At 38.3% G+C, this 27,511-nt stretch overlaps 1 protein-coding gene and 2 long non-coding RNA genes across 6 annotated transcripts; 1 reads left to right on the top strand and 2 right to left on the bottom strand.

Annotated features, from left to right (window-relative positions):
* Positions 1 to 792: 792 nt before the first annotated feature.
* Positions 793 to 2,753, top strand: LOC110007408 (uncharacterized). Of its 2 annotated transcripts, XR_002281202.2 has the most exons (3): positions 793 to 1,018; positions 1,214 to 1,328; positions 2,506 to 2,753. It is a non-coding gene; the product is annotated as an uncharacterized LOC110007408 (long non-coding RNA). The 2 variants fall into 2 exon arrangements; XR_016060459.1 differs by lacking the exon at positions 793 to 1,018 and having other exon boundaries at positions 1,187 to 1,328.
* Positions 2,754 to 3,575: 822 nt separating this feature from the next.
* LOC110007409 (uncharacterized) lies at positions 3,576 to 6,290 on the bottom strand. 2 transcript variants are annotated; one of them, XR_016060457.1, is made up of 3 exons: positions 6,110 to 6,290; positions 5,273 to 5,295; positions 3,576 to 4,020 (listed from the first exon to the last, which is right to left on the bottom strand). It is a non-coding gene; the product is annotated as an uncharacterized LOC110007409 (long non-coding RNA). The 2 variants fall into 2 exon arrangements; XR_016060458.1 differs by having other exon boundaries at positions 3,576 to 4,032; positions 6,110 to 6,248.
* Positions 6,291 to 19,271: 12,981 nt separating this feature from the next.
* On the bottom strand, positions 19,272 to 22,963 carry LOC18436266 (tropinone reductase homolog At2g29290). Of its 2 annotated transcripts, none has more exons than XM_020668415.2 (5): positions 22,823 to 22,963; positions 21,655 to 21,882; positions 20,143 to 20,359; positions 19,876 to 19,982; positions 19,272 to 19,782 (listed from the first exon to the last, which is right to left on the bottom strand). In XM_020668415.2, the coding sequence occupies exons 1-5, from the start codon at positions 22,874 to 22,876 to the stop codon at positions 19,603 to 19,605; spliced, it is 786 nt and encodes a 261-aa protein (XP_020524074.2). In that variant the 5' UTR covers positions 22,877 to 22,963; the 3' UTR covers positions 19,272 to 19,602. The 2 variants fall into 2 exon arrangements, with proteins under 2 accessions (XP_020524074.2, XP_011624141.2); XM_011625839.3 differs by having other exon boundaries at positions 21,655 to 21,862.
* Positions 22,964 to 27,511: the final 4,548 nt, after the last annotated feature.

Here is a 27,511-nt window from a genome sequence, read left to right as displayed (position 1 = left end):
ATGAAAAATAAAACACTACCGGACAATCATGATTCCGCGATGAAATTTGGATGGTAACGAGAGTAGGTAAAATCACTATTTATTTTTGCCTATAAACATTGAAAAGTTTTTTCCATATATATATATATATATATATATATATATATATATATATATATATATAAAAGAAAATATTGAGATTAGCCAACTAACTTATATGAACATATGAGCTAAGCGACCAGGTTGAATCTAGGCCGATTTGACGGTCACGACTTCATTTCGTATTTTAATTTTAATTTTTTTAAAATAACTTGAATTTTAGACGTGTATTCTTCAAAAATACGTGAATCTAATAAAACTATAAAAACATAATTTATAAGAAAAAAATAGATCATAATACCCCTAAAACGTTTTGGGGGTATTTTGGTCAATTTAATTTTTATAAATTATTTTTTAAATATTTTTATTATGTACGCCTTCATGAGAAAAATAAACCCATAAAATTTCAAGTTATTTGAATTTATAAAAAAAATTAAAATTCAAATATAAAATGAGATCTTGAACGTCAAATTGATCTAAATTATTGGGCACGTTCATATATGAACCAGTGGGTTAATCTCATTATTTTCTCAATATATATATATATATACGGTTTCCATGGAACCGCAGCTCTGAATGTTGAACTTGAGCTGCAGCTACTGTCACCGTTCATTAACTCCGACGGTAGTGATTTTGCATGCCGCCAAAAAAGAAAACCGGGGCATCCGGATTACCCATCACGCCTTGAAAACGCTGAAAAAAAAAATACAGCTTGTCGCACTTCTCTCTCTCCTTTCCCTCAAAATTCTCTCTCTACCCTCTCCTAACCTTCTTCCCTCGATCTTCTCTCTCTCTACCAACTCTCAACCTTGTCTCTCTTTTATCACGCTATCCCTAATGCTCCTCACTGAAACTTCTCTCTTTCAGCTTTCTCTCTCTAAATTTATGGGTTTTTACCTGTGTCTCTATTCTTCATAGGAGAGAGCCAGCTTCTGAAGAGGTACATAATTGGAAGATGAGCAGCGAAAGCTCGCCCTAACTGGTTCCATTTTCTCTATTATTCTCTTATTTTTCCTTTTTACCCCTCCCAACCTTCTTCCCTCAATCTTCTCTCTCTCTCTCTACTCACTCTCATCCTTCTCCCTCTTTTCTCTCGCTATCCCTAATGCTCCTCCCTCAATCTTCTCTCTTTCAGCTTTCTCTCTCTAAATTTCTGGGTTTTTACCTGTGTCTCTATTCTTCATATGAGAGAGCCAGCTTCTAGAGGGGTGCATAAATAGAAGATGAGCAGCGAAAGCTCGCCCTAATTGGTTCCCTTTTCTCTTTTATTCTCTTCTTTTTCCTTTTAACCTTTTATGCTATCTAATTTGGTACTTTTTTAATGTGAATTTTGGTGTTTTTAAGCATCTAGGATATTTATAATGGGATTTATGGTTGGTCAACTTTTTTCATGATTATGGGAATTGGATGAAATGAGAGTTTGGTGATTATTGAGTTTGTTGTTCTTGTATTGGGGTTTATGATTTGTAATTATTTATTTGAGGCTTATTGAAGTGTTGTTCTTGTGACTATTCATTGGGGATGGATGAATTAGGGCTTTTATTTTATTTTCTTAATTTTTTTGTTAATTTTTTATGATTTGGAGTAGCTGATTCAAATTTAGTTAATTGTTTGTCGGATAGGATCTTTTTGTGTTGGGTTTCATAGAATTGATGTGATTCATGAGTGCATTCATGAATTTGAGGTGATCTATGTTGTCTTTCCAATTTTTGTTGCATACCAATTAATTTGAACTTTTAGTCCGTGGGATATAGGATCCTTTTATGGTGGGTCATATGAATTGTTCTGATTTATAGGTGGTTGAATGAATTGGAGTGGGGTGAATATGTTGATGCCATGATTAATGGTTGTTTATTTCGTAGGTTAGTTGATTTGGGTTATTAGTGTCCCCTTTATTCCCTTATTTTTCTATTATTGTTGCAGCTGAATCAATTTGAGTTTTGCTCTCAGAAGTTGGGCCTTATTGTATCAGGCCACAATTTTTTTGTAACTGTTGTAGTTGAACCAATGCGAGTTACGGTGATACAATTTTCCTGTAACTTTTGTAGCTAAACCAATGCGAGTTTTACTATGATTGGTCAGTGGATACCATTAAAATTTATTCTTCTTTGGATCAGAAATGCTTGAATTCCCTAAAAAGTATGTGGGCCGTATGGTTTTCAAAATGTCAGAATGCTCGATGCTTTGTTTATATTTCATATAGCAAGAAAAAGAGAGTGATGTGTTGTTGGGCTGGTGTTTTCTTTCACTTGCAAAATTTCCATGATTTCTTCCTATAATTGGGTGCTCTTCCTCTTTCTCAAGTTTCTTCTATTTTTTTATACAAGATGGTGGATTGCATAGTCCTCTCTCTCTCTCTCTCTCTCTTTCTATTGTGCTGAATTGGTTCACCGCTTGATTGCTCATTGAAGATGTTATGGCATGCAGCAGCAGATGATGATGCTTTATCGGGGATAAGTGGACTTCAAATTGATGGTGATGAATTCCCAGGACGGGAAATTAAAGCATGTGGATTCTCCATAGAGCCTGATTGTAATTTTGTACAAAAAATATGGAATATTTGTGTCTTGTTTTCCATATTTGTTATTGCTAGTGTAAGCACGTTGATCGTGTTCTGAGTGGATTTTTCGCCTTGTTATTGCTAATTCAAATGGTTTTTTTGTCGATGTTCCCTATATTGTGGGTGATGTGTGGATTGATATTGGATGGCTCTCTCTCTCTCTCCATATTCTTGGTATCCGAGTCAAATATATGATACAACCATATTTGTTCTATTAACAAGCTTCCAAAGGAGCACCAAATTTTTTCAATGGCAATATTAGTTTTCCCTTACTTTGTCTGAGTACACGGGAAATGGAAACACCATAGGCTTATTCTTTAGCATTAATAAGAAGCTTCATAAGGAAGACGAGAGAATAAATAGATTGAAACAAAGAAGGTTTGCTAGCAAGACTCAAATAGTGGAAATTAAAGATGAATTATGGATTTTGGAAGGTCTATACAAAGAACAAAAGGTTCATGCAAGTTGGAAAATGTTTAAATGATGTTTACAATATAGAGACCTTTGGTTGAAAACCCCACCATCTCTCTTGTGCAAGTTAAGAAAATATTTAGAAGACGCTTACAACATAGAGACGTTTGGTTGAAAACCCCCACCATCTCTCTCTCTCTCTCTCTCAAACACATACACAAATTTAGAACTTATGTAGGTAAGATTGTCTCTCTTTCTCTCTCTTGAGGATTAGAAACTTCTAGAGCTAAGATTCTCTCTCTACTTGCTAATTACCATCGCAAATTTGAACAAAACAAATCCCCATCATCCAACCAATTGAAGATCAACAAGATAGTTAAGATTTTGCTGGCATAACTTGCCTTGCTATATTAATACTGTCCTTTCAATCCATTTACTCAAATCAAACATTAAACCCCTGCTGAAATATATACATGACCAAGAAAAATAAGCAATAATTATAAACAATTGTTTGAGCATCTCAACATCACAACAATGAGCACAACTCAAATTCAATGAACATAAAAATCCTGGAACAAATACGTGCATCAATCAAAATAACACATTCTTTAACAAACTGAAATCGTCTATAAATTTACACATTTATCAATTGATAGCATAGCATTTTACAAGCACTTGTCATCATGAAAAGGTTATTACATTCCCATATCAATAAAGTGGAGACCCTCAAAATAGTTGCCAAACTTTTTGCCATAGAATATCAAACAATTGCGATGCTGCAACATTTAAGGCCAATCTATGCCGATCCAAATTCCTGTTGCCTTAGTTGTACTTTCTACAGACCAATCTATGCCGCTCTACATTTAAGCCCAATCTCCTTCTTCAAATGCAAGCAATAGCTCTAGACCTCATTGTGAGGCCCTAATCCAACAAGACCAAATGTTGTAATAACCAATCGTAGTATGTATGACCTGCAACTCATCCTAGACTTGTATTAATCAACATATATTCTAGTTAAACAACACAAACTCTAAATAAAGCCTACAAGTCAAGCTATTAATCAAAATAAGAAGCTCATATGATATACACATTATCAACAACATACAAGCATTGAAATCAACATATGCACATTGTTAAAAGTGTGTACACGCTGCCAGAAGTATATAAATAATTGTTAATAGTGTGTTCACTAATGCCAAAAAAAATATGAAGAGCTAATTGCATGGCAATTTGTTGCATAATGGACTGACTGAACCTAGCACAAGTTGGTAGCAAATATTGTGATGAAGTCTTCTCAAACTAGGGGCTGCATTAACCATTGACATAGAAGCCAAGTACAAAACATCAACAGTCTGCCAACGATCAAAACTATGTTGAATTTGAAAGAGATTCTAGCTCCTACACAACTTTATTCAATTTACATACTTGATCTATTTCAATATGTGAGTATGTACAAAGTATGATAAAAAAGGGAAAAAATTTTGTAACAGTTACACAACAAGAAGCTAGACATGAAATAACAGAGACTTCCACCATAAGGTTGCATATAGCTCATATGACTTGCAACACATGTTACTAACATCCTATATATGCTAACCCTGAGATCAACATATACATATTATGAACACATTATGAAGTAAAGTAGCAGCATTTGGTCAAAAATCAAAAAGACCCATAGTTGCAATAACAATCATATTATGTATGACCTGCAACTTATCCAAACATAGTCCAAATCACACATGAAACACATGTTGAAACAGATGGATGAACGTCTTAACATCACAATAATGGGCTCATCACAAATTCAATGAACATAAAAATCCTACAACCAGTACTTGCATGAATCAAAACGATAGCACACTATTTACCACATTCAAATCGTCTTAAAATTTACACAAAGAAGCTATGTAGTTATACACCCCCAAGAGATCTAATTAGCATCCAAAACTCTATTCGCAAAAAAGATATGTATTTTTTTCAAAAAATTGTTAATATAAGTATAAACAGAAAGTATGCAGAGTACATAAAAAATAGGCAGCCCACAACCTGGGTGCTCTGTCCAAAAAGGTGAGGTAACTCAAAAAATACCATACATCCAAAAAACTAACTGAACAATAGATACAAAAAGGATACAATGAACCATAAGCTCAAAAAGGTAAAAAAAGGTTCCGTGGTGTCAATTATGATCCATTGAGGATTACTTGTGCTCCCTTGGAAGGTTACCTGTGCCCTCAATACTGGCCCTCCTGTACCAAAATATGCATAAAATAACAACTTAGTAATATTTGAGTGTTTGAACAATAAATTTTCAAGTAACAATTTTCCATATACTAGGTTCCAATACTAGACAATATTAAGTAAATGACATCCATAACATCCAAGTAGCAAAGTAAGCTCACAAGAAAGAAATATGTATAATCATACCATTTGCAATGCATAGAGGGAAACAAGGATTCAAATCAATCAGAAGAAAAAAGAGTAAGAAGTCACACAATCCAGTTTAAACTTCAAAGATAATTTACATCAATATTCCTTTACGAAGATAAGATAAAAAAACAACAATTGAAAATTGAAATGCCTAAATTCAGCAACTATAAGAGCTAGATCTAAGAAACTTGCCAAGCATTTAATATTCAAATTATCTTATTGCAAAAGAAAATGCAAGTTAATCCATTCGTAGGCTAAAATTATATCCATAAAATGCAATTATATAAGAAGGTAAATTGCTGGTCAATCGAGGTACGCAACCAAAAATTACAAGAAAGCCTTAGAGCATGCCATTTTTCTGATAATGCTATCTATGAAAAATCATTTCGCCATTGTTTTAAGGTGACCTTAAATCAAGGCCTAAAGCCAACAGTGAAAAGTTTAGAGAGATAAAAAGCCCAATAATCCTAGAGAGAGAAACATAAAACTTACCACCCTTTTAAGAGATAAAATGGTTGTACTTCAAAGTCCAACCTCTACTGTTGATGATGGAAAATAAAAACTCCAATTCATCCATTCAAATCCACTAGAGAGAGAAAGCCCAAAAGTTTAGAGAGTGAAGATGAAACTTACCACTCTCTTGAGAGAAAGAATGGTTGTACTTCCAAATCCATCCCAAGATTAGAAACAGTGGACAAACCATTTCATTTGCCGTCCCTGAATGTACTGGGTAAGGAGGGGTTGGTAGCCAAGACATAGCCGAAGCTCAAATCTCACAATAAGAGCTTCACTCTAATCTACCATCCAATAAAATAGACCATGGATATGTTGCACTGGATTTTAAATCTGAAACCGGGAAACCGGAGAGAGAATAAAAGATAAAAAGGAAAAACAAAGAGAATAACAGAGAATAGAGGCAGAGGTAAAAACCAAAAAATTTAGAGAGAGAAACTTGAAAGATAGAAGATTGAGGGAGGAGCATTAGGGACAGCGTGAGAAAAGAGATAGAAAGTTGAGAGTGGATAGAGAGAGAAGATTGCACGAAAGAGGTGTAGAGAGAGAAGATTGAGGGAAGGGAGAGAGAGAGAAGTGCGAGAGTGTATTTTTTTTTTTTTTGTCAGGTTCTTCAAGACGTGATGGGTAACCGGAACGCCCCGGTTTCTTTTTAGGCGGCGTGCAAAATCACTACCGTCTGAGTTAATGAACGGTGAAAGTAGCTGCAGCTCAAGTTCAACATTCAGAGTTACGGCTCTATATAAACTTTTTCATATATATATATATATATATGAAAGTATAAGGTTAGCCCACCTCGCGTATCCTAGTAGGTACGCCAAAGATGGAGATTATGGAAAGGCCAAACAAAACAAAGCTCTCTAAAAGCACTTTTTCTCCGAGAATTTTCCATGGTTATTTTCAGCCTTCAATAGAACCGAGAATTTTCCATGGTTATTTTCTGCCTTCAATAGAACCGAGAATTTTCCATGGTTATTTTCAGCCTTCAATAGAACCGAGAATTTTCCATGGTTATTTTCAGCCTTCAATAAAAAGGGAAATCATAATAGATATGATGATCATGGAAAACAAGGTGATGTTGCACCTTCATGGAAAACAAGGTGATGTTGCACCAGATATGGATTTAACCCAGATCTGGATTTAACCCTGGTTTGGCTCCTTCATGGAAAACAAGGTGATGTTGCACCAGATCTGGATTTAACCCTAGTGGGAAATAGCAAATGGCCTATAGGAACCGGGCGAAGACATCTCGATATTCCTTGATAAAGGAGATCAAGTTTTCCCGTTCTTCGGGTGACAGAGAAATTCCAATCCTGATCAATCATGGGTTTCCTTTGGATCCCAGGTTGACGTCGATTGTCTCTTCGATGGTAGCCATTGAGTTACTGTCGAATCGCTTCTTGAATTGTTCGACGTGGGATTCGAGCTCTTCAGGTTGGGGAAATTCTTCCATCTCTTGATCCTCTTGACTTTCATCGAGGTTATGAAGTTCACCGTCTCGAGTCCGTTATCGGGACATTGTGATTGTTAGGCGACACTCGATTTTCTTTTTCTTTGTTATCATGTTTCTCAGTTTTGGATTGCTCACTCATCCTAGAAACACTACACCAGACATCTCTTGCGAGAGAGGGGTTGGGGACTGGATGTGCAAGGCGGTTGAGCGGCCACCCCGCGCCTACCTGTTTTTTGGCACTTGGACTCGAAAGTGCCACTGGTAAGCTTCCAGCGATTCTTGAGACAAATGTGTAATAGACCAGCTTTGAAACCTATAATGTTGGATTCATCCATAGCAAAAAAGACCTACTGAGAATGGGGTTAGAGAGAGAGGGCTCAAAGCTTCAAAGAGAGAGAGACAAAGGGTTATATAGCCCTGTTGCTAATGAAGTTTGTTAGCGTATGAATATCTTGTTAGTAGTAGTATACTTCGTTAGAGATACATATACATCTCTTGATAAAGTTAGGTGTCAATAGGTTTCTCAAGATTAGTTAGTGATAATCCATAACAGTTGGTATCTATCCAAAACTGTTATTAGCGGTATAGTCTTGTATATTTTTGATTAATTAATAAAGAGAGTTTCTGAAATATTGTTCTATTCGGGGGCCTAAAGCCCAAATATACAGAAATAACAGTTCTGGATCGGTACCAAAGATTATGGATAATTACTAATTAAACGTGAGATACCTATTGACATCTAACCTTATCAAGAGATATATATGCATCTTTAATGATATATATCAATACTAACAAGGTATCCATATGCTAATATGGTTAGAGAGAGAGAGGGCCCAAGCTTTCAAGAGATACCTATTGACATCTAACCTTATCAAGAGATGTATATTTGCATCTTTAATGATGTATATCAATACTAACAGAGTATCCATATGCCAACAAGGTTAGAGAGAGAGAGAGGGCTCCAAGCTTTCAAGACATGAGAGAGAGATAGAGAGCTGCAAAGCCCGGCTGTGAATGGGTTAGAGAGAGAGGTCCCAAGCTACCAAGACAAGACAGAGGAGCCGTTCAATGAATGAGTTAGCACTAATGTGAATGGGGTCAGAGAGAGAGAGAGAGAGTGCCCACGATTCCAATATAAGAGTAATGCCATGTTGTAAATTGGGTTAGAGAGAGCCTCAAGCTTCCAAGAGGAGAGAGAGAGTGAGATAGAGAGGGTTGCAAAGCCCTGTTATAAATGGGGTTAGAGAGAGAAAGGGCCCCCAAGCTTTTAAGATGAGAGAGAGAGAGTGTTGTAAATCAGGTTCAAGAGAGAGAGGGCCCCAAGCTTCCAAGACGAGAGAAAGATTAAAGGCTTCAAAGCCCTACTGTGAATGCGAATAGAGAGAGGGCCCCAAGCTTTGGGAATAGAGAGAGGGCCCCAAGCTTCCAAGATGAGAGAGAAAGAGAGCTGCAAAGTTTGAATGGGTTAGGAATGAGTTTAGCCCACTAGAACATATGAGAGATATGCACCCAACAGCGGGGATTAACTGTGATGTAATGGACGATTTGCCTACATTTGAAATCGTTTTAAAGCTCCTTCCCTATGCATTAAATGCTTTCCATGCATTTAATGCTCTGACATTTCTTCTCCCACCTTACCCTTCTCTTCTCTCTCTCCCCTCACCATTACCCCTAGTCTGGTGCAGATAGACAAAGAGGCACGTATTTGTGTAATCTTTGATCCAAATAGGGAAGATATAGCTATTGGGCTTTGTATCCATAGACGTAAGACTTTGGCCTGAACCACGTAAATCTTGTGTATCTCTCTTCTTCTCTCTCCATAATCTTGTGTTATCTCTCTTCTTTTCTTCTCTTTACATTCAAGGCTCTCTCGAACTTTAACATGATATCAAAGCAAAAGAAAACCTCCTGCCCCAAGTTCTTTCCCGCGCAAAAGAAAACGTCTTGCCGATATCAAAGCAAAAGAAAACCTCCTGCCCCAAGTTCTTTCCCCCGCAAAAGAAAACCTCCGGCCTCAAATTATTTGCGGCAGCGCAAAAGAAATCCTCCAGCCCCCAAGGGTTTTGCTGCTCAAAAGCAAAGAAAACTTCCGACGAAAACCTCCTGGCACAGAACCCAAACCCAAAAGTAGAGAAAACCTCCGGCGAAAACCTCCAGCCACAGAACCCGAACCCTGCCCCAAGTTCTGTGCTGCAAGAAAACCCCCCAAGTTCTGTGCCGCGTAAAAGAAAACCTCCTCCTGGCACAAAACCTGAACCCTGCCCCAAGTTCTATGCAGCAAAAGAAACCCTGCAAGAAAAGCCCCCAAGTTCTGTGCCGCGCAAAAGAAAACCTCCTCCTCCCACAAAACATGAACCCTACCCCCAGTTCTGTGCCGCAAAAGAAACCCCCAATTTCTCTGTGCCGCACAAAAGAAAACCCCAATTTCTCTGTGCCATGCAAAAGAAAACCTCCGGCCCCCACCCCAAGTGCCGTGCTGCACAAAAGCAAAGAAAACCTCCGGCGAAAACTTCCTGGCACAGAAGCAAAAGCAAAGAAAACCTCCGGCGAAACCCTCCTGGCATAGAACCCGAACCCTCCTGCCCCAAGTTCTTTGTCGTGCAAAAGAAAACCTCCGTTCTTTGCCGTGCAGTTCTTTGCCGCTCAAAAGAAAACCTCCGTTCTTTGCCGCGCAAAAGAAAACCTCCGTTCTTTGCCGCGCAAAAGAAAACTTATGTTCTTTACCGCGCAAAAGAAAACCTCCGTTCTTTGCCGCGCAAAAGAAAACCTCCGTTCTTTTTTGTGCAAAAGAAAACCTCCATTCTTTGCTGCGCAAAAAAAAACCTCCGTTCTTTGCCACGCATAAGAATACCTCTGTTCTTTACCGCGCATAAGAAAGCCTCCGTTCTTTGCGGGGCAAAAGAAAACCTTCGTTCTTTGCCGCGCAAAAGAAAACCTTCGTTCTGTGCAGCGCAAAAGAAAACATCCGTTCTTTGCCGTGCAAAAGAAAACCTCTGTTCTTTGCCGCGCAAAAGAAAACCTCTGTTCTTTGCCGCGCAAAAGAAAACCTCTGTTCTTTGTCGCGAAAAGAAAACCTCATTTCTTTGCCGTGCAAAAGAAAACCACCTACCTCCTTTCTTTGCCGCGCAATAGAAAACCACTTACCTCCTTTCTTTGTCAAGCAATAGAAAACCTCCTACCTCCTTTCTTTGCCGTGCAATGGAAAACCTCCTACCTCATTTCTTTGCCGCGCAATAGAAAACCTCCTTTCATTGCTGCACAATAGAAAACCTTCTTTCTTCATTGCGCAATAGAAAACCTCCTTTAGAAAACCTCCTTTCTTTGTCGCGCAATAGAAAACCTCCTTTTTTTGCCGCGCAATAGAAAACCTCCTTTCTTTGCCGCGCAATAGAAAACCTCTGTTCTCTGTCGCACAATAGAAAACCTTCGTTCTTTGCTGCGCAAAAGAAAACCTTCGTTCTTTGTCGCGCAATAAAAAACCTCCGTTCTTTGTCGCGCAATAGAAAACGTTCGTAATTTGCCGCGCAATAGAAAACCTCCGTTCATTGCCGCGCAACAGAAAACCTCCGTTCTTTGCCGCGCAATAGAAAACCTAAAAGAAGAAAACGCAAAGAAAACCCCCGTTCTTTACCGCGTAAAAGAAAACCTCTGTTCTTTGTCGCGCAAAAGAAAACCTCCGTTCTTTGCCGCGCAAAAGAAAACCTAAAAGAAGAAAACCTCCTTTCTTCGCCATGGAAAAGAAAACCTTCATTTTTTGCCGCGCAATAGAAAACCTATGTTCTGTGCCGCGCAATAGAAAACTTCCGTTCTTTGCCGCCCAATAGAAAACCTTTGTTCTTTGCCGCGCAATAGAAAACCTCCATTCTTTGCCGCGCATTAGAAAACCTCTGTTCTTTGCCGCGCAAAAGAAAGCCTCCGTTCTTTGCCGCGCAAAAGAAAATCTAAAAGAAGAAAACCTCTGTTCTTTGCCGCGGAAAAGAAAACCTCCATTCTTTATCGCGCAAAAGAAAACCTCCGTTCTTTGCCGCTCAAAAGAGAACCTCCGTTCTTTGCCGCGCAAAAGAAAACCTCTGTTCTTTGCCTAGCAAAAGAAAACCTCTGTTCTTTGCCGCGCAAAAGAAAACCTCCGTTCTTTGCCTAGCAGAAAAAAACCTCTGTTTTTGCCGCGCAAAAGAAAACCTTCGTTCTTTGCCGCGCAAAAGAAAACCTCCGTTCTTTATCGCGCAAAAGAAAACCTCCATTATTTGCCGCGCAATAGAAAACCTCCTTTCTTTGCCGTGCATTAGAACAAAGAAAACCTCATTTCTTTGCCACGCAATAGAACAAAGAAAACCTCCTTTCTTTCGCGCAATAGAAAACCTCCTTTCTTTGCCGCGCAATAGAAAACCTCATTTCTTTTCCGCGCAATAGAAAACCTCCTTTCTTTGCCGCGCAATAGAAAACCTCGTTTCTTTGTCGCGCAATAGAAAACCTCCTTTCTTTGCCGCGCAATAGAAAACCGCCTTTCTTTGCTGCACAAAAGAAAACCTCCTTTCTTTGTCGCGCAAAAGAAAACCTCCTTTCTTTGCCGCGCTAAAGAAAACTTCCTTTCTTTGTTGCGCAATAGAAAACCTTCTTTCTTTGCTGCGCAATAGAAAACCTCCTTTCTTTACCGTGCAAAAGAAAACCTCTTTGCAAAGAAAACCTACCCCAAGTTCTTTGTCGTGCAAAAGAAAACCTCCGTTCTGTGCTGCGCAAAAGAAAACGTGGCAAAGAAAACCTCATTTCTTTGCTGCGCAATAGAAAACATCATTTCTTTGCCGCGCAATAGAAAACCTCATTTCTTTGCCACACACTAGAAAACCTCCTTTCTTTGCCGCGCAATAGAAAACCTCCTTTCTTTGCCGCACAATAGAAAACCTCCTTTCTTTGCCATGCAAAAGAAAACCTCCTTTCTTTGCCGCGCAAAAGAAAACCTCATTTCTTTGCCTCGCAAAAGAAAACCTCTTTGCAAAGAAAACCTACCCCAAGTTCTTTGCCATGCAAAAGAAAACCTTTGTTCTGTGCCGCACAAAAGAAAACCTCCAACCCCAAGTGTCATGACCCCAAGTGCACCCTCAAGTGTCGTGACCCCTAGTGCCGTGCTGCCCAAAAGCAAAGAAAACCTACCCCAAGTTCTTTGCCATGCAAAAGAAAACCTCCGTTCTGTGCCACGCAAAAGAAAACCTCCGACCCCAAGTGTCGTGCTACGCAAAAGTAGAGAAAACCTCCGGCCCCAACTTCCGGGCCCAAGTGCAGCTGCGCAATAGCAAAGAAAACCTCCGACCCCAAGTGTCGTGCTGCGTAAACACAAAGAAAACCTCCGGCCCTCCCAAGTGTCGTGCTGAGCAAAAGCAGAGAAAACCTCCGGTCCCAAGTGTCGTGCTGCGCAAAAGAAAAGAAAACCTCTGGCCCCAAGTGTCGTGCTGCGCAAAAGCAAAGAAAACCTCCGGCCCCAAGTGTCATGCTGCGCAAAAGCAAAGAAAACCTCTAGCCCTACCAAGTGTCGTGCTGCGCTAAACAAGAGAAAACCACTGACCCCAACCTCCCCCCACAAGTGTCGTGCTGCGCAAAAGCAAATAAAACCTCTGGCCCCAAGTGTTGTACTGCGCAAAAGTCAAGAAAACCTCCGGCCCCAAGTGCCGTGCTGTGCAAAAGTTAAGAAAACCTCTGGTCCAAAGTGTCGTGTTGCGCAAAAGCAAAGAAAACCTTCGACGCAAAAGCAAAGAAAACCTTCGGCGCAAAAGCAAAGAAAACCTCCAGCGCAAAAGCAATGAAAACCTCCAGCGCAAAAGCAATGAAAACCTCAAGCGCAAAAGCAAAGAAAACTTCCGGCGCAAAAGCAAAGAAAACCTCCGGTGCAAATGCAAAGAAAACCTCCGGCGCAAAAGCAAAGAAAACCTCCTGTACAAAAGCAAAGAAAACCTCCGACGCAAAAAGCAAAGAAAACCTCCGACGCAAAAGCAAAGAAAACCTCCGGCGCAAAAGCAAAGAAAACCTCCGGCGCAAAAGCAAAGAAAACCTCCGGTGCAAAAGCAAAGAAATCCTCCAGCGCAAAAGCAAAGAAAACCACCAGCGCTAAAGCAAAGAAAATTTCCGGCGCAAAAGCAAAGAAAACTTCCTACGCAAAAGCAACGAAAACTTTCGGCGAAAAAGCAAAGAAAACCTCCGGCGCAAAAGCAAAGAAAACCTCTGGCGCGAAAGCAAAGAAAACCTACGGCGCCAAAGCAAAGAAAACCACCGGCGCCAAAGCAAAGAAAACCTTCGGCGCCAAAGCAAAAAAAACTTCCGGCGTCAGAGCAAAAGTAAACCTCCGGCGCCAGAGTAAAGAACACCTCCGACGCCAAAGCAAAGAAAACCTTCGGCGCTAAAGCAAAGCAAACCTCCGGTGCCAAAGCAAAGCAAAGAAAACCGCCGACCCCAAGTGCCCCAAGTGTCGTGCTGCGCAAAAGCAATCCGGCACTTGGTGCCGTCCTGCGCAAAAGCATAGAAAATCTCCTGCGCCAAAGAAAAGAAAACCTCGAGCGCCAAAGCAAAGAAAACCTTCGGCGCCAAAGCAAAGAAAACCTCTGGCGCCAAAGCAAAGAAAACCTCCGGCGCCAAAGCAAAGCAAACCTCTGGGGCCAAAGCAAAGCAAAGAAAACCTCCGGCCCAAGTGCCATGTTGCGCAAAAGCAATTCGAGACTTGGTACCGTCCTGCGCAAAAGCAAAGAAAACCTCCTACGCAAAAGCAAAGAAAACCTCTGGCGTAAAAGCAAAGAAAACCTCCGGTGCAAAAGCAAAGAAAACCTCCTGCACCAAAGCAAAGATAACCTTCGGCGTCAAAGCATAGAAAACCTCCGGTGCCAAAGCAAAGAAAACCTACGGTGCCAAAGCAAATCAAAGAAAACCTCCGGTGCCAAAGCAAAGCAAAAGAAAACCTCCGGCCCCAAGTGTCGTGTTGTGCAAAAGCAATTCGGCACTTGGTGCCGTGCTACGCAAAAGCAAAGAAAACCTCCGGTGCAAAAGCAAAGAAAACCTCCTGCGCAAAAGTAAAGAAAGCCTCCAGCGCAAAAGCAAAGAAACCCTCATGTGCAAAAGCAAAGAAACCCTCCTGTGCAAAAGCAAAGAAACCCTCCTATGCAAAAAGCAAAGAAACCCTCCTGGGCAAAAGCAAAGAAACCCTCCTGCGCAAGAGCAAAGAAACCCTCCGGCGCAAAATCAAAGAAACCCTCCTGCGCAAAAGCAAAGAAACCCTCCGGCGCAAAAGCAAAGAAAACCTCCGGCGCAAAAGCAAAGAAAACCTCCTGCGCAAAAGCAAAGAAAACCTCCTGCGCAAAAGCAAAGAAAACCTCCGGCGCAAAAGCAAATAAAACCTCCTACGCAAAACAAAGAAAACTTCCGGCTCAAATGCAAAGAAAACCTTCGGTGCAAAACCAAAGAAAACCTTTGGCCCCAAGTGCCGTGCTGTGCAAAAGCAAAGAAAACCTCCTGCACAAAAGCAAAGAAACCCTTCTGCGCTAAAGCAGTGGAAACCTCCTGCACAAAAGCAAAGAAAACCTGCCGTGCTGCTCAAAAGCAAAGAAAACTTGCTGGGTTGCGCAAAAGCAAAGAAACCTCTGGTGCAAAAGCAAAGAAACCTCCGGCGCAAAAGCAAAGAAAACCTCCTGCGCAAAAGCAAAGAAAACCTCCGGCGCAAACGCAAAGAAAACCTCCGGCCCAAAAGCAAAGAAGACCTCCGGCACAAAAGCAAAGAAAACCTCCTGCCCCAAGTGCCGTGCTGCGCAAAAGCAAAGAAAACCTCCGACGCAAAAGCAAAAAAGACCTCCGACGTAAAAGCAAAGAAATCCTCCGGCGCAAAAGTAAAGAAAACCTTCGGCACAACAGCAAAGAAAACCTCTAGTGCAAAAGCAAAGAAAACCTCCGAGACAAAAGCAAAGAAAACCTCCAGCCCAAAAGCAAAGAAAACCTCCGGCCCAAAAGCAAAGAAAATCTCCGGCCTAAAAGCAAAGAAAATCTTCGGCCCAAAAGCAAAGAAAACCTCCTGTGCAAAAGTAAAGAAAACCTCCGGCGCAAAAGAAAAGAAAACCTCAGGCGCAAAACCAAGAAAGCCTCCGGCGCAAAAGCAAAGAAATCCTCCGACGCAAAAGCAAAGAAAACCTTCGACCCAAAAGCAAAGAAAACCTTCGGCCCAAAAGTAAAGAAACCCTCCGGCCCAAATGCAAAGAAAACCTCCGGCCCCAAGTGCCGTGCTGCTCGAAAACAAGGAAAACCTTTGGCGCAAAAGCAAAGAAAACCTCCGTTGCAAAAGCAATGAAAACCGCCGGCGCAAAAGCAAAGAAACCTCCTGCCCAAAAGCAAAGAAAACCTCTGGCCCCAAGTGCCGCGCAAAAGAAACCGTGCCTCGCAAAAGCAAAGAAAACCGTGTCGCGCAAAAGCAAAGAAAACCTCCGGTGCAAAAGCAAAGAAAACCTCCGGTGAAAAAGCAAAGAAAACCTCCGGCGCAAGTGTCGTGCCCCAAATGTCGTGCCGCGCACAAAAGAAAACCTCCGGCCCCAAGTGTCGTGCCGTCCAAAAAAAAACCGTGCCGCTCAAAAGAAAATCTCCACCGCAAAAGCAAAAGAAAACCTCCGGTGCAAAAGCAAAAGAAAACCTTCGGCGCAAAGGCAAAAGAAAACCTCCGACGCAAAAGCAAAAGAAAACCTCCGGCACAAATACAAAAGAAAACCTCCGACGCAAAAGCAAAGAAAACCTCCGGCGCAAATGCAAAGAAAACCTCCGGCGCAAAAGCAAAGAAAACCTCCGGCGCAAAAGCAAAGAAAAGCTTCGACGCAAAAGCAAAGAAAAAGTGTCGTGCCGCACAAAAGAAACCGTGCCGCGCAAAAGAAAACCTCCGGCCCCAAGTGTCGTTCCGCACAAAAAGAAAAAACCTCATTTTAGTTTGGCAAGTTAGGCAAGTTAGGCACTTCGCTTCACTTTGTGCACCAACTTGAGGGTATTGTAGTTTGGCAAGTTAGGTGCACCAACTTGAGGGGGAGTGTTGAAGATAGACCAAGTCAAATTGCTTAGTCAAGTTAGTTATTGGTGATAAGCATCATATAATTTTCCTATCTCCAAGATTCATTGTGATTGTCCTCTATATATAGAGACACGTATTTGTGTAATCTTTGATCCAAATAGGGAAGATGTAGCGATTGGGCTTTGGATCCGTGAACGTAAGACTTTGGTCTGAACCATGAAATGTTTTGGATCCGTGAACGTAAGGATTTGGCCTGAACCACGTAAATCTTATGTTACCTCTCTTCTTCTTTCTCCATAATCTTGTGTTCTTCTTCTTTCTCCATAATCTTGTGTTCTTCTTCTTTCTCCATAATCTTGTGTTATCTTTCTTCTTCGCTTTACATTCAATCTCTATGATCATGCTCTCTCGAACTTTAACATAGTCTTTTTCTCTCTCTTACTTGCCAAAAAAACTCAGAACGTCTCTCTCCACATTACTGTAAATACAAGCTCTCCATTTCTCTATCTAACTCAGAACCTCTCTTTCACCATTACCGTAAACGTAAGTTCTTCCTTTCTCTTTCTCAAACTCAGAACACCTCTCTCTCTATCTATTACAGTAAATATCCAAAACCATTTACGTCTCTCTAACTCTCTCTCTCCGTTGCTCATAACCATTTATGTCCACCAAAACTAGAGCACCACAACACACAAGCTCTCCCTTTTTCTCTCTCTAGCTCATAACATCTCTCTCTCCATTATTGTAAATGTAAGTTCTTCCTTTTTCTCTCTAACTCAAAACCTCTCTCTTTATACATTACAATAAACACAAGCTCTCCCTTTCTCTCGCTCTCTACTCATAACCCCTTTCTCCATTACAGTAAATACCCAAAATAATTCACATCTCTCTCTCTCTCTATTGATGTGGCTACCACTCCCTCTGTCTCTAGCATAGAACCCCCCCCCCCCCTCCTCTCGCCATTGGTACTTCAATTTTTAAAAATAGAAAACAAGCAATAATTTATTTTTAGTTATTTGAAAATTGTCATACATAATGGACTTTACCACATATAATTGGGCGCACCTCAAAAAATTTACTAGAAGTAGTTGTTTTGATGCTCAAATATTCTCAAATTGATTATCTCGACCTCAAGATGTACGACCATGAGAGAAAAATGGACTTTAGGTTTGAGAAAAAAATAGATTTAAGTTTTGAAAATAGTGTATCTTGTAATGAATATTTTGACTGTCAATTTTCAATATTTTCAAGTTTCTATAGATCTGCTCAATCTACACTATTTTTTAACCTTTAAATTTTATAATTAGAGATGAAAATATATTTTAAGGCTATCACAAAGATTTCCAGTATTAAAACCACATTTCTCGATACTATTTGAAGGTGCTTTGCTTTGATTATTTAGAGCCTCAACTTTATACAATCCGCACCCTTGATATATTACCGCAGCCATTGTTTTGAAGATCAAATACAACTTGGTTCATATAGCATGATCTTTTCAAATTTCAATTAGACAATATACAAGGCCTCACCAATACATAACAACTGTTATAAACCTCAAGATTGCCAATATTTGACCAAATCGAATGATCGGTACATTGTCCCAATCACATAGAGCAGGCAAGATCCTATCCGTTTAAAATGCTGCTACATGCTATATCTTAACGTCCATGAAATTAAGGATCCAAAAGACAAATCTAAAGTTTGAATCCTAATTTCCTACCTGAGAAAAGACAAGGTGATTTTTACTAATAAATATGGCTTCATGCTTACTGAGGTATTGGGTGAGTGAATGGAGTATTTAAGTTGCATGTTCAACCTCCATTGTGACTCATATGAGGTAGTCTACTAAGATCTATATGATCATTGCAACATTAAGGTCATTAGGGTTATCACCGTCTAATCAATGGGTTGTATAGTGATAAAGGATAGTGACATATACTATTGAATTTATAACTAAGACCTACTCTTAGAAAAAGAAAAAAAAGACTAAGACCCACTCTTGCCCCAATTCAATCTGATGAACTGATGGTGATGACCCTTATGATCAAAGCATCACCATGGTCATCTGATCATAAAATACTTCCTATAGTAAGTTCTCTACAATTCTATGCTCCTAGTGGGTACAATTCAAATAGTTCAATAAATTTCTTAACCTTGAATTTGCATGCAGCTTATGTTGTGATCAATGCGCCGTTAGCGTTTCTACAAATGCAACATTTAAGTGGGAAGAAATTGGTATTTTTATAATGACTCATTCAACAAGCACTTGTGCTCTTTTAGTTTGTGCACTTCTACTTGGGTTTCTAAAGTGGCACCCCAAGGGACCACTGTAGCACAAATGGACCCTCACCCCATTTGCTACGACGCCTGGTTCTGGGCGACAACTAGAGCACCATAATTATTCCTCTAACACTGATGCATGAAATTGGCATTTGTCATAATTAGGTTTAACTTGGGTACAAACCCAATTTTCAAGTTCCTATAGGGGCACAAATTTAACTCTTCATTACACAACCTCTTGGATTTTTATACCATGACACATGTAGCTAACAAAAACTATATACTACAAGCATCTTTGAACTGTTTATTGTCAACAACTGAGAGTTTAACGAACCATTTATTGGCTTTGATGAAGGAATGATACATCTCAGTGCATGCTGCATGTATTAGAACACATTTTTCTTCATTTTTTGACTATTTGATTATTAAGGGTATGGGGTTATGTAATTGTGAGGCAAATTACATCTAATCATTCTACATTAATCTGGTTTCATCTTTATTATGGTCAAGAAATTCCTCTTCAAAGTGAAATATGAAAATCTTTAAACTTAGTTCACTTCATAGAGCAAAACCCATAGGCATACATAATTGGACCAATACACATGGCCCTGTTTTATGGATCACTGAATCAAAAGCAAAACAACTTTCACCGCTGTCTGCTGCTGAATAGTTTTAGGAAGTGTTGGTTCTACTCCAGCTACTCACTAGAGAGGCCCGTTTACTCCCTCAATTATTTGGAAACCGACATAAACGCCCCCAACCTTACTACAGAACTAAAATCATTTCCAGTTATCCCTTGGAACCTAAATCATTTCACAGACAGAGAGAGAGTACCAGTAAAAGTACTAGAATGAATTGTCCATCTCATGGATACCAGCCATTTACAGTTAGTGCACCATCAACACAAATGACTTGCCCTGTGATATAAGATGCAGCTGGCATGCAAAGGAATGCAACAAGAGATGCAACTTCTTCAGGCTTCCCTATCCGCCGCATAGGAGTTCGTTCAATGATTGACCCTAAAATCTCCTCATTCTCGATTACCTGTGGAAAAAAGACAATAAATGAATCACAAAGAGATTTATTTGCCACAAATAATCTTTAATTCCATGATTACTTCTGTTGAAAAGTGCATACATCTTCCACAAACGGCGTATTTATAAACCATGGTGTCACACTGTTGGTCCGAATATTATCCTTTGCCCACTCGCAAGCTAGGTTCTTTGTTATTTGATTCATTGCAGCTAAGAGAAAACAAATGATTATGATTGTCAAGAGGACAAATCTCACAAGATATGACTGCTGAATAAAGATTTAAACATTCTACACACAAGAGAATATCAAAGTTTCTCTTTTGTTGTTATTTGTGAGAGGAAGTATGTCAAGGTTACAGTTTTAGTTTACCTTTAGTTGCTGGATATATGCTACCAACATTGACAGCAACCACTGCAGCAACAGAGGAGATGAAGACAATGCTTCCTGCTTCTGAGGCTTTGAGGAGACGATGTGAGAGTTGGCACATGTGGTAAGCAGACTCTAAGTTGGTTGACACTAAAAATGAGAAGTCATCGGCTGTATACTCAACCGTTGGTTTGCGAAAGTTTGTCCCAACATTATTCACCTAAAGCAAGCAAAACGAACCGATTAACCAACTGTTAATATGGGAACAACATAAAGACTAGCATAGCCCAAAATATCTTAAAAAAATTATTTTCTTCTGGTTATTGATTACCTACTACAACTAAGCTGAATTTAATGCCTGGGAGATGCGGTGATTAGCTTCATAAATGTTAAAAGGAAAAGGCAATCGTTATTGTTATTCCTGAAAGATACTACCATGTTTGATGCTTATAGAACAAAATAACAGATTACAAACTCGAAAAAAAAAAAATGAAAATTTGAATAACAAAATAACCAAAGGGAACTGAGCATGAAAAGAATAGATCTAATAGAGGAAGGAAAAGAGCCAAAAGGTCATAAAAATGTTGAAAAGTGGATGCGCAATTTTGCACAAGCTAAGAGTTGCTCTCTATTGGGGCAGAGTAATAAAATTCAAAAATAATTTGACATCCCCTGGTGGAATCTTTGTTCGACCAATGTCACTCCAAAACGAGACTTGGGAGGTGAAAGAGTTACATTTATTCAAGGATGAGAGAGAGGTTACATTTAGAGCATTTATTACTCAGGTGCTCTGAATTTCTTGTGGAAGAAATCAGGAAAGATAAACTAAATAAACCAGCACTAGATAGTAACAAATGCTGAGCTTTCAAACAACTTTGCCTAATTGTACAATGGAATATATACCTAAAGACTAGAACACAATACTACCACGGAATAAATTTTAGAAACAAGCCATAGCTGATATTTACATATATTATACCAAAGCTGAGAGCATTAATGAAAGGAAATTAAACCAGGCATTAGTAGTAGACATGGGTGTGTTGCAGGGACATTCACCATCGAGTCGTAATGATGGATGTTGGAGATTAACAGTAGTTCACAAAGTCAACAAACCGAAATCTACAAATCAACAGCACCTGCTGCCTTTATCATGCCATAATTGTGGAGTTAAGGTTTCATGTTGAAAACTATGCAGTGTCCTGGGAATTTTTACACATATACTTTGGTTAACATAATCATCCATCAATTTGTCAACCATTAAAAGGTAAACACAATTCGACTTTAGAATATGAAATAACAAATGTGCGGCTTTTCATCAACTTGTAGACATTAAAGATGGATAAGGAGTTCTTTCTCCTTTGCAGGAAGATAGGTCAAGGGATAATAATTATATGGAATCTACCCATTTTCAAGATTATTCAATACTATTCAAGTAACGGTTACTGCTTTAGGAGAAAATGAACATGGAACTCAATTACAAAGCATGCTGCAAAGGAATAAATAATATAAGCTTACAAGGATATTCAGCTTCCCATTAAAATGTGCAGAAACAGCTTCCATCAAATTCTCCCGATTGGGACGGGATGACAAATCACAAACGGAACCATGTACATTGAATCCCCTCCGTTTCCACTCATCTAAGCATTTGTTGAGATCGACTTCAGTGCGAGCACAAGTATATATTGATGCTCCTAGTCCAGCTAATTCTTCTACAATAGCATATCTGCAGAAAGATTTTGGGCACTCTAGGCAAGTTCTTAAGTAATCAAAGATTGAAATTCAAATTGAACTATAGAGTTAATTTTAGACTTTTAGTATTAAGAAGTATGTAACATGTATACAGTACCATTTGATTTATATATACCACAGTTCCCAACTATGTTAGCAAACTTAACAACAAATAAACAACAGCAGAACAGAAAAAATTTGTACAACACAATTTCCAATAATACAATTTCCAATAATTTTTCCTAAGCATTTCCTTTAAGTGTTCTGTATCATCAACACATAATAGCCTTTTGTGTTGGGTATTCACCCTTTCAAAGAGAAACCACTCATCCCCACTAGATTTCAAATCATGCACTTGATGAATTCCATGACTTCCACCGAAAGAGATGCTTAACCATGTCAAAGGCTCAGTTTCCTTGAGTGTCAATAAGCAAAAGGTCCTCCTCAATACAAGAGTCTATTTACTCCATCACTTCCATATATATTTTCTTGCATCATCATCATCATCTTCGTTCATCATCATCATCATCCATATAAATTTTATGCATAATGAAAACAAAGATCTCATCATGCAATGCTGCATCTCAGGTTGGATTCCTACCACTGAACTACCCCAAAAAAGAAGAAGATAAATACCTTGTAAGAAAAAAAGTTGTCAGGAAAGATTGATCAAAACTAGGTATATCCCCTGTGTATATCCCCACAGCACATGAATAATTTCGGTCTTAATCATCTCATTAAGAAAAAAAGGTAAATCAAAGGAAAAGAAAATGCAGATAAAACCAACAGTAATGGGGTGAAATACAAAAAAAAGCAGAGTCAGAAATACACAAAACCAACATAAAGGTTTTTTTTTAATCTTTTGGTAGGGTCATATATATGTATATTAAAGGAGTATGCATAAATGAAATTAACACATTGCAGCTAGAAAATTAGGGGGGAGAGAGAGAGAGACCCAATTCCCTTGGTGCCTCCAGTGACCAGAGCAGACATCCCATGAAGAGACCATCTCTCTCTTCTTTTTCTGCTCTTCTCTGCTTCACCCATTTCCCTTCCTGCGGATTCCTGCGGAATGCCTGAACCACACTCGCACTTCCACCAGACCCTTGGCTATACATATGAATGAATGAAATGCTCAATAAACCCAACATTTCCATCTTAAAGTAAATCCCAAGCTCTTTCTACCATTAGTCTGGTACTAATCGCAATCAGTCAAAAACATGTGGCTAAGGGAGACAGAGGCCTGGGTCAATACTCTTGCGTCATCAGTGACATATGCGAAGATCTACGGAGCAGGTCGTTCGCACTTTTTAAGTCTCATGACGGTATGAAGTTTCTATAAGGCTAGGTTTTATGGAATCAAAATAAAGGCCCACCTCGAATCCTCATCCCAATGGGCATAAGAAATTTGATGATAGTTCTAAAATCATTTTTCAACATCCAATATAACAATAAAATTTGAAATTAAAAAAATGATACATATTTTACGCTTCTATTATCACAAATTTTTAGAGTGAATGGATAGTCTATACGATCTGGTGCAATATAAAGTATTTATAGAAGGGAAAAGTCTATATAGGGCCGAGGTTCTAAACCATCAAATTTGAACTTACCTCAAAACGTTCATGAGAAGAGGTTGTCTTGATGGCCAAATATCTTCAAATTGATCATCTCGACATCAAGACGTATGGACATGAGAAAAAAATGAATTTCAAGTTTTGAAAATAGTATATTTTGTAACGCATTTTTAGACCATTAATTTTCAAGGTTTTCATAGATATGTCCATCGATACTATTTTTGAAACTTTAAACTTTATAAATAAATATAAAAATATCTTTTAAAGCTATCACGAAGATTTTCAAATAGTAAAACCACATTTTTTGATACTATTTGTAAGTAGGCTCTGATTTGATTGTTTAGAGCCTAGGCTCTATACAAACCGCACCCTTTATAGAACTTTGAAATTCAATTTTTTTTAACAAGCATAGTATTCGATAATTGATTCAAAGGTTTTTCAACATTTCAATTGCAATTTTTTTCGGAGGTATGAGGTAAAGCTTTTCAACACTTCAATTGCAATTTCTTTCGGAGGTATGAGGTAAAGCGTTACTTATTTTGATGGGGTTGCAACCCTATCAAACCATTTTTTCTCTTGGAATCGGAACAATGGTTGGCGTTCTCGTTAATCTTGCACGACGTTTGAAAATATGTTTCTCAAACTTTGTAAAAAGAGCTTTAACACTCACTTATTATCAATGTAGGAAATGTAGGAAATCACGAATGGGCCCCGAGTTGGGTCCTAGGACAAAAAGTGTTACTACAAAAAAAATTTAAAATATGAAAAATATGTTTGAAGTAAAATTAAACTTAACACAACCAAACGATGTTAAAAAGTAGCCAAAAAATAGATTTCAAAAATTCAATTTTGTAACTGGGGTATTTTAGAAATACTTTAGAAAGAAGGGAAAAATGCAAAAATAGGAATTTGTGGCCAAAACACTTCCCAATCCTTGCTAAAATGATAGAAAACATAAAAAATAATTAAAATAAATATCTTATTTTTGGGTTTTTTTATAATTTTATTTTTTTAAGATCTTGAGCTTGGCCATAAAACTCGGGACACCCTGACGAGCTAGAGATACTCAAGTGAGTCCGTTTTGGCTCACCCCTGTTGTCGAACACTGCTTATGATAAAAATAAGAAGTTAATAGACTCAATTTTATAAAGACAATTGATACACTCTCTTAGTATAAAAACAAGAAAATAGATTCTTGACCACATGATGATTGCAACCTAGTTGTACCAAAGGGAATAGTCTTATAGCATATTGGATTGTACGGGACTTTATTTTTGACGCAAGAAGATCACAATACTTATATGGAATCAAATGTAAGATCTAATAGTTCGGGGGAGTGTTACCGAGTTCAAAAACATTTAAGGGGCTTTGAGCCCAATCAAAGTCACAACCTAGCCGATCAGAATAATCTAATAGTTAAAAGTGATTATGAGCTTATATCAAAGTAAAGTGTGATTTTTTATAATTTTTAATAATTAAAATATTTAAACTTCTTACATGATCATTTCATTCGTCCATTGAATTTGTGTGTCATACGATAATCAAGCCATTTACCTTTGTTATAACTCCTTTAATAGATATCAGTATTTAAAAAATCACCAAGCTAACTTAGAATCCCCGAGTTTGCTCGGTACTAGCAATGGGTAGGTCTGAGCGACCTATGGAATGAGGTGATTCAGAAAAGGTCAAAAGAAAAAATTATATTTTTGCTCCTAAAACCTCTAGCCCCCCATTTACAATCTTTGCCCCTCATTTTTTTTTACCAAAACCATGAAACTAATTTCAAAATTTTAGTTTTTGAGCCATATTCGCTTTATATGCATCAATTTTGGATAAAAAACAGAAAAATAAGAAATCAAAACTCCAATATTTGGGAATTTTTTTGAAACCGAGATAAAAAAATCTTTGATTTCTCTCTCACTATTTCACCAAATTTTGTCAAATTTCTCACAAATTGTTCCTCTTGTATTATCTACAATAGTATTAAGAAAAGTTTTTGAATCAAAACAAAACATCTTGAAGATTGATTTGGGATTTTCTCCTTTTTTTTCGTCATTTTATTCAATTCCCTTTTTTCTTTTTCTATTTTCTCTTCGAAAAACATGAGTTTGATCTTTTTTTAACTACTCTAGAAGAGGTAAATCATTTTTTTGAATCAATTATCCTATTAGATGAAATTTAAAGATGAAAATTTGAATTTTGTTTCATTTTGAATTAAAATTTTTATCGGTATTGTTTCAACTAAAAAAAACTTGCTTCTTGGTTGATCTTGTGATCATAAATTTTATTAGTGGGTCTAATTCTTTCACTCATGGATGCAACCTAAAAAAGTGAACCATGTAAAATCTCGTGTTAGTATTTATTTATTTACTATTTTCACACATTCACACACGCAAAGATTTTTGGTGTATTTTATCTCGCATTTGAGTTCTACTGAGTGCATCCACAGTTTTGCAAGAAGGCTCAACTGGATGATCTCAACGAGTGGTAACAGAGGACTCATTTTTTCTTTTATTTTCCGCTACCCCTCATGGGTAGGCTGGATTCTTTTTGACCACCCGATGGAGGAAGCGTTTTTGGGACACACTCTCAGTTAAAAGACATCGTGAGTAAGTGACCACTTTGCAAAGAAAGTAAACACCATGACCAACAGTGAATCAGTTTAACCGCTGGTGAAACTTAATTGATGGTGACACCTTGATAGCCGATGAAACAGTAAGGTGATATTTTTTGAGAAAAAGAGATCGGATTTTAAAGAAAAAAAATATTAGGTTTTTAAAGAGAAGAATGAGTTTTTAGACAGAGAGAGAAAACGAGATTAGGTTTTTAGAGGGAGTAAGGGTTTTTAGAGAGAGAAAATAGGTTTTTAAAGAGAAAGAGATATTGGATTTCTAGAGAGAGAGTACATTTTTAGAGAGAGAAAGAAAGATTGGGTTTATAGATAGAGAAAATGAGTTTTTAGAGAGAGATTGAGTTTCTAGATAGAGAATGAATATTTAGAGAGAGAAAAAAAGATAAATTGGGTTTCTAGAGAGAGATTAGGTTTTTAAATAGAGAAAGATTGTGTTTTTAGAGAGAGACTTAGTTTTTAGAGATAGAAAGAGAGATTGGATTTTTAAATAGAGATAGAGATATTCGATTTTTAGAGAGAGATACTGATTTTTTAAAGAGAGATTGGGTTTTTAGAGAGAGAGGGATTTAAATAGAGAATCATTTTTAAAGATAGAAAGAGAGGAGTTTTTAGTGAGGGAAACAGAAATTTAATTTATAGAGAGAGGATATTTTTAGTGAGAGAAGGAGAGTGGATTTCTAGAGAGAAAATGGATTGTTAGAAAAAAAAAAAAAAAGAAGAAATTGAGTTTTAGAGAGAGAAAATAGTTTTAAATTTTCCAAAAAAATATTTTAACATCTATTTATTTTTATTTTTTTGGATTACTACAAACAAAAAAAGTTTCAAGAGTGAAAATTAAAATAAAAATAAAAATGGGCTTCTACATGGGCCGGGCTTATTGGTCCGGGGCAAATAGTTTCAATCTTACCGGGCCAGCCCATCCTGCATGGCAATTTTTATGTGCTATTCTGGGCCGGCCCGACAAAAGCCCAAATCGAAGCCCCAAGATAGGCCCAATAGCAGCCTAGAAACCGTCCTGGAAGCCCAAGACCCGCCCTAAACTATTGGCAGCACTAGTTCTGGGTGACAACTAGAGCCCCATAATTATTCTTCTAATGCTGATGCATGAGATTGGCATTTGTCATATTTAGATTTGACTTTGGTGCAAACCCAATTTTCAAGTTCCTATAGGGGCAGAAATTTAATTCTTCATGACACAATCTTTTGTATATTTTTTTCTATGGCACATGTTGCTAACAAAAACTATTCCACAAGCATCCTTTAACTGTTTGTTGTTGACAACTGAGAGTTTGATGAACCATTTCTTGGCTTTGATGAAAGAATGATACATCTCAGTGCATGCAGCATGTATTAGAACAAATTTTTCTTCATTTTTTGACTATTTGAATATTAAGGGTATGGGGTTATGTAATTATGAGGCAAAGTACATCTAATC

Source organism: Amborella trichopoda, chromosome 8, assembly GCF_054954075.1.
Source record: "Amborella trichopoda isolate Santa Cruz 75 chromosome 8, AtrichopodaSantaCruz75HAP2 v2.0, whole genome shotgun sequence".
Taxonomy (NCBI): Eukaryota; Viridiplantae; Streptophyta; class Magnoliopsida; order Amborellales; family Amborellaceae; genus Amborella; species Amborella trichopoda.
The sequence above is the reverse complement of the archived record's forward strand: the minus strand, read 5'-3'. Positions and strand labels throughout refer to the sequence as shown.

Coding starts and splice junctions, on each gene's coding strand:
- LOC18436266 (XM_011625839.3), bottom strand. CDS start 22,914: ATGGGTGAAGCAGAGAAGAGCAGAAAAAGAAGAGAGAGATGGTCTCTT. Junction 21,863..22,822: donor GGAGGCACCAAGGGAATTGG/GTCTCTCTCTCT, acceptor ATCTTTCTGCAG/ATATGCTATTGTAGAAGAAT. Junction 19,983..20,142: donor CATATATCCAGCAACTAAAG/GTAAACTAAAAC, acceptor GTTTTCTCTTAG/CTGCAATGAATCAAATAACA.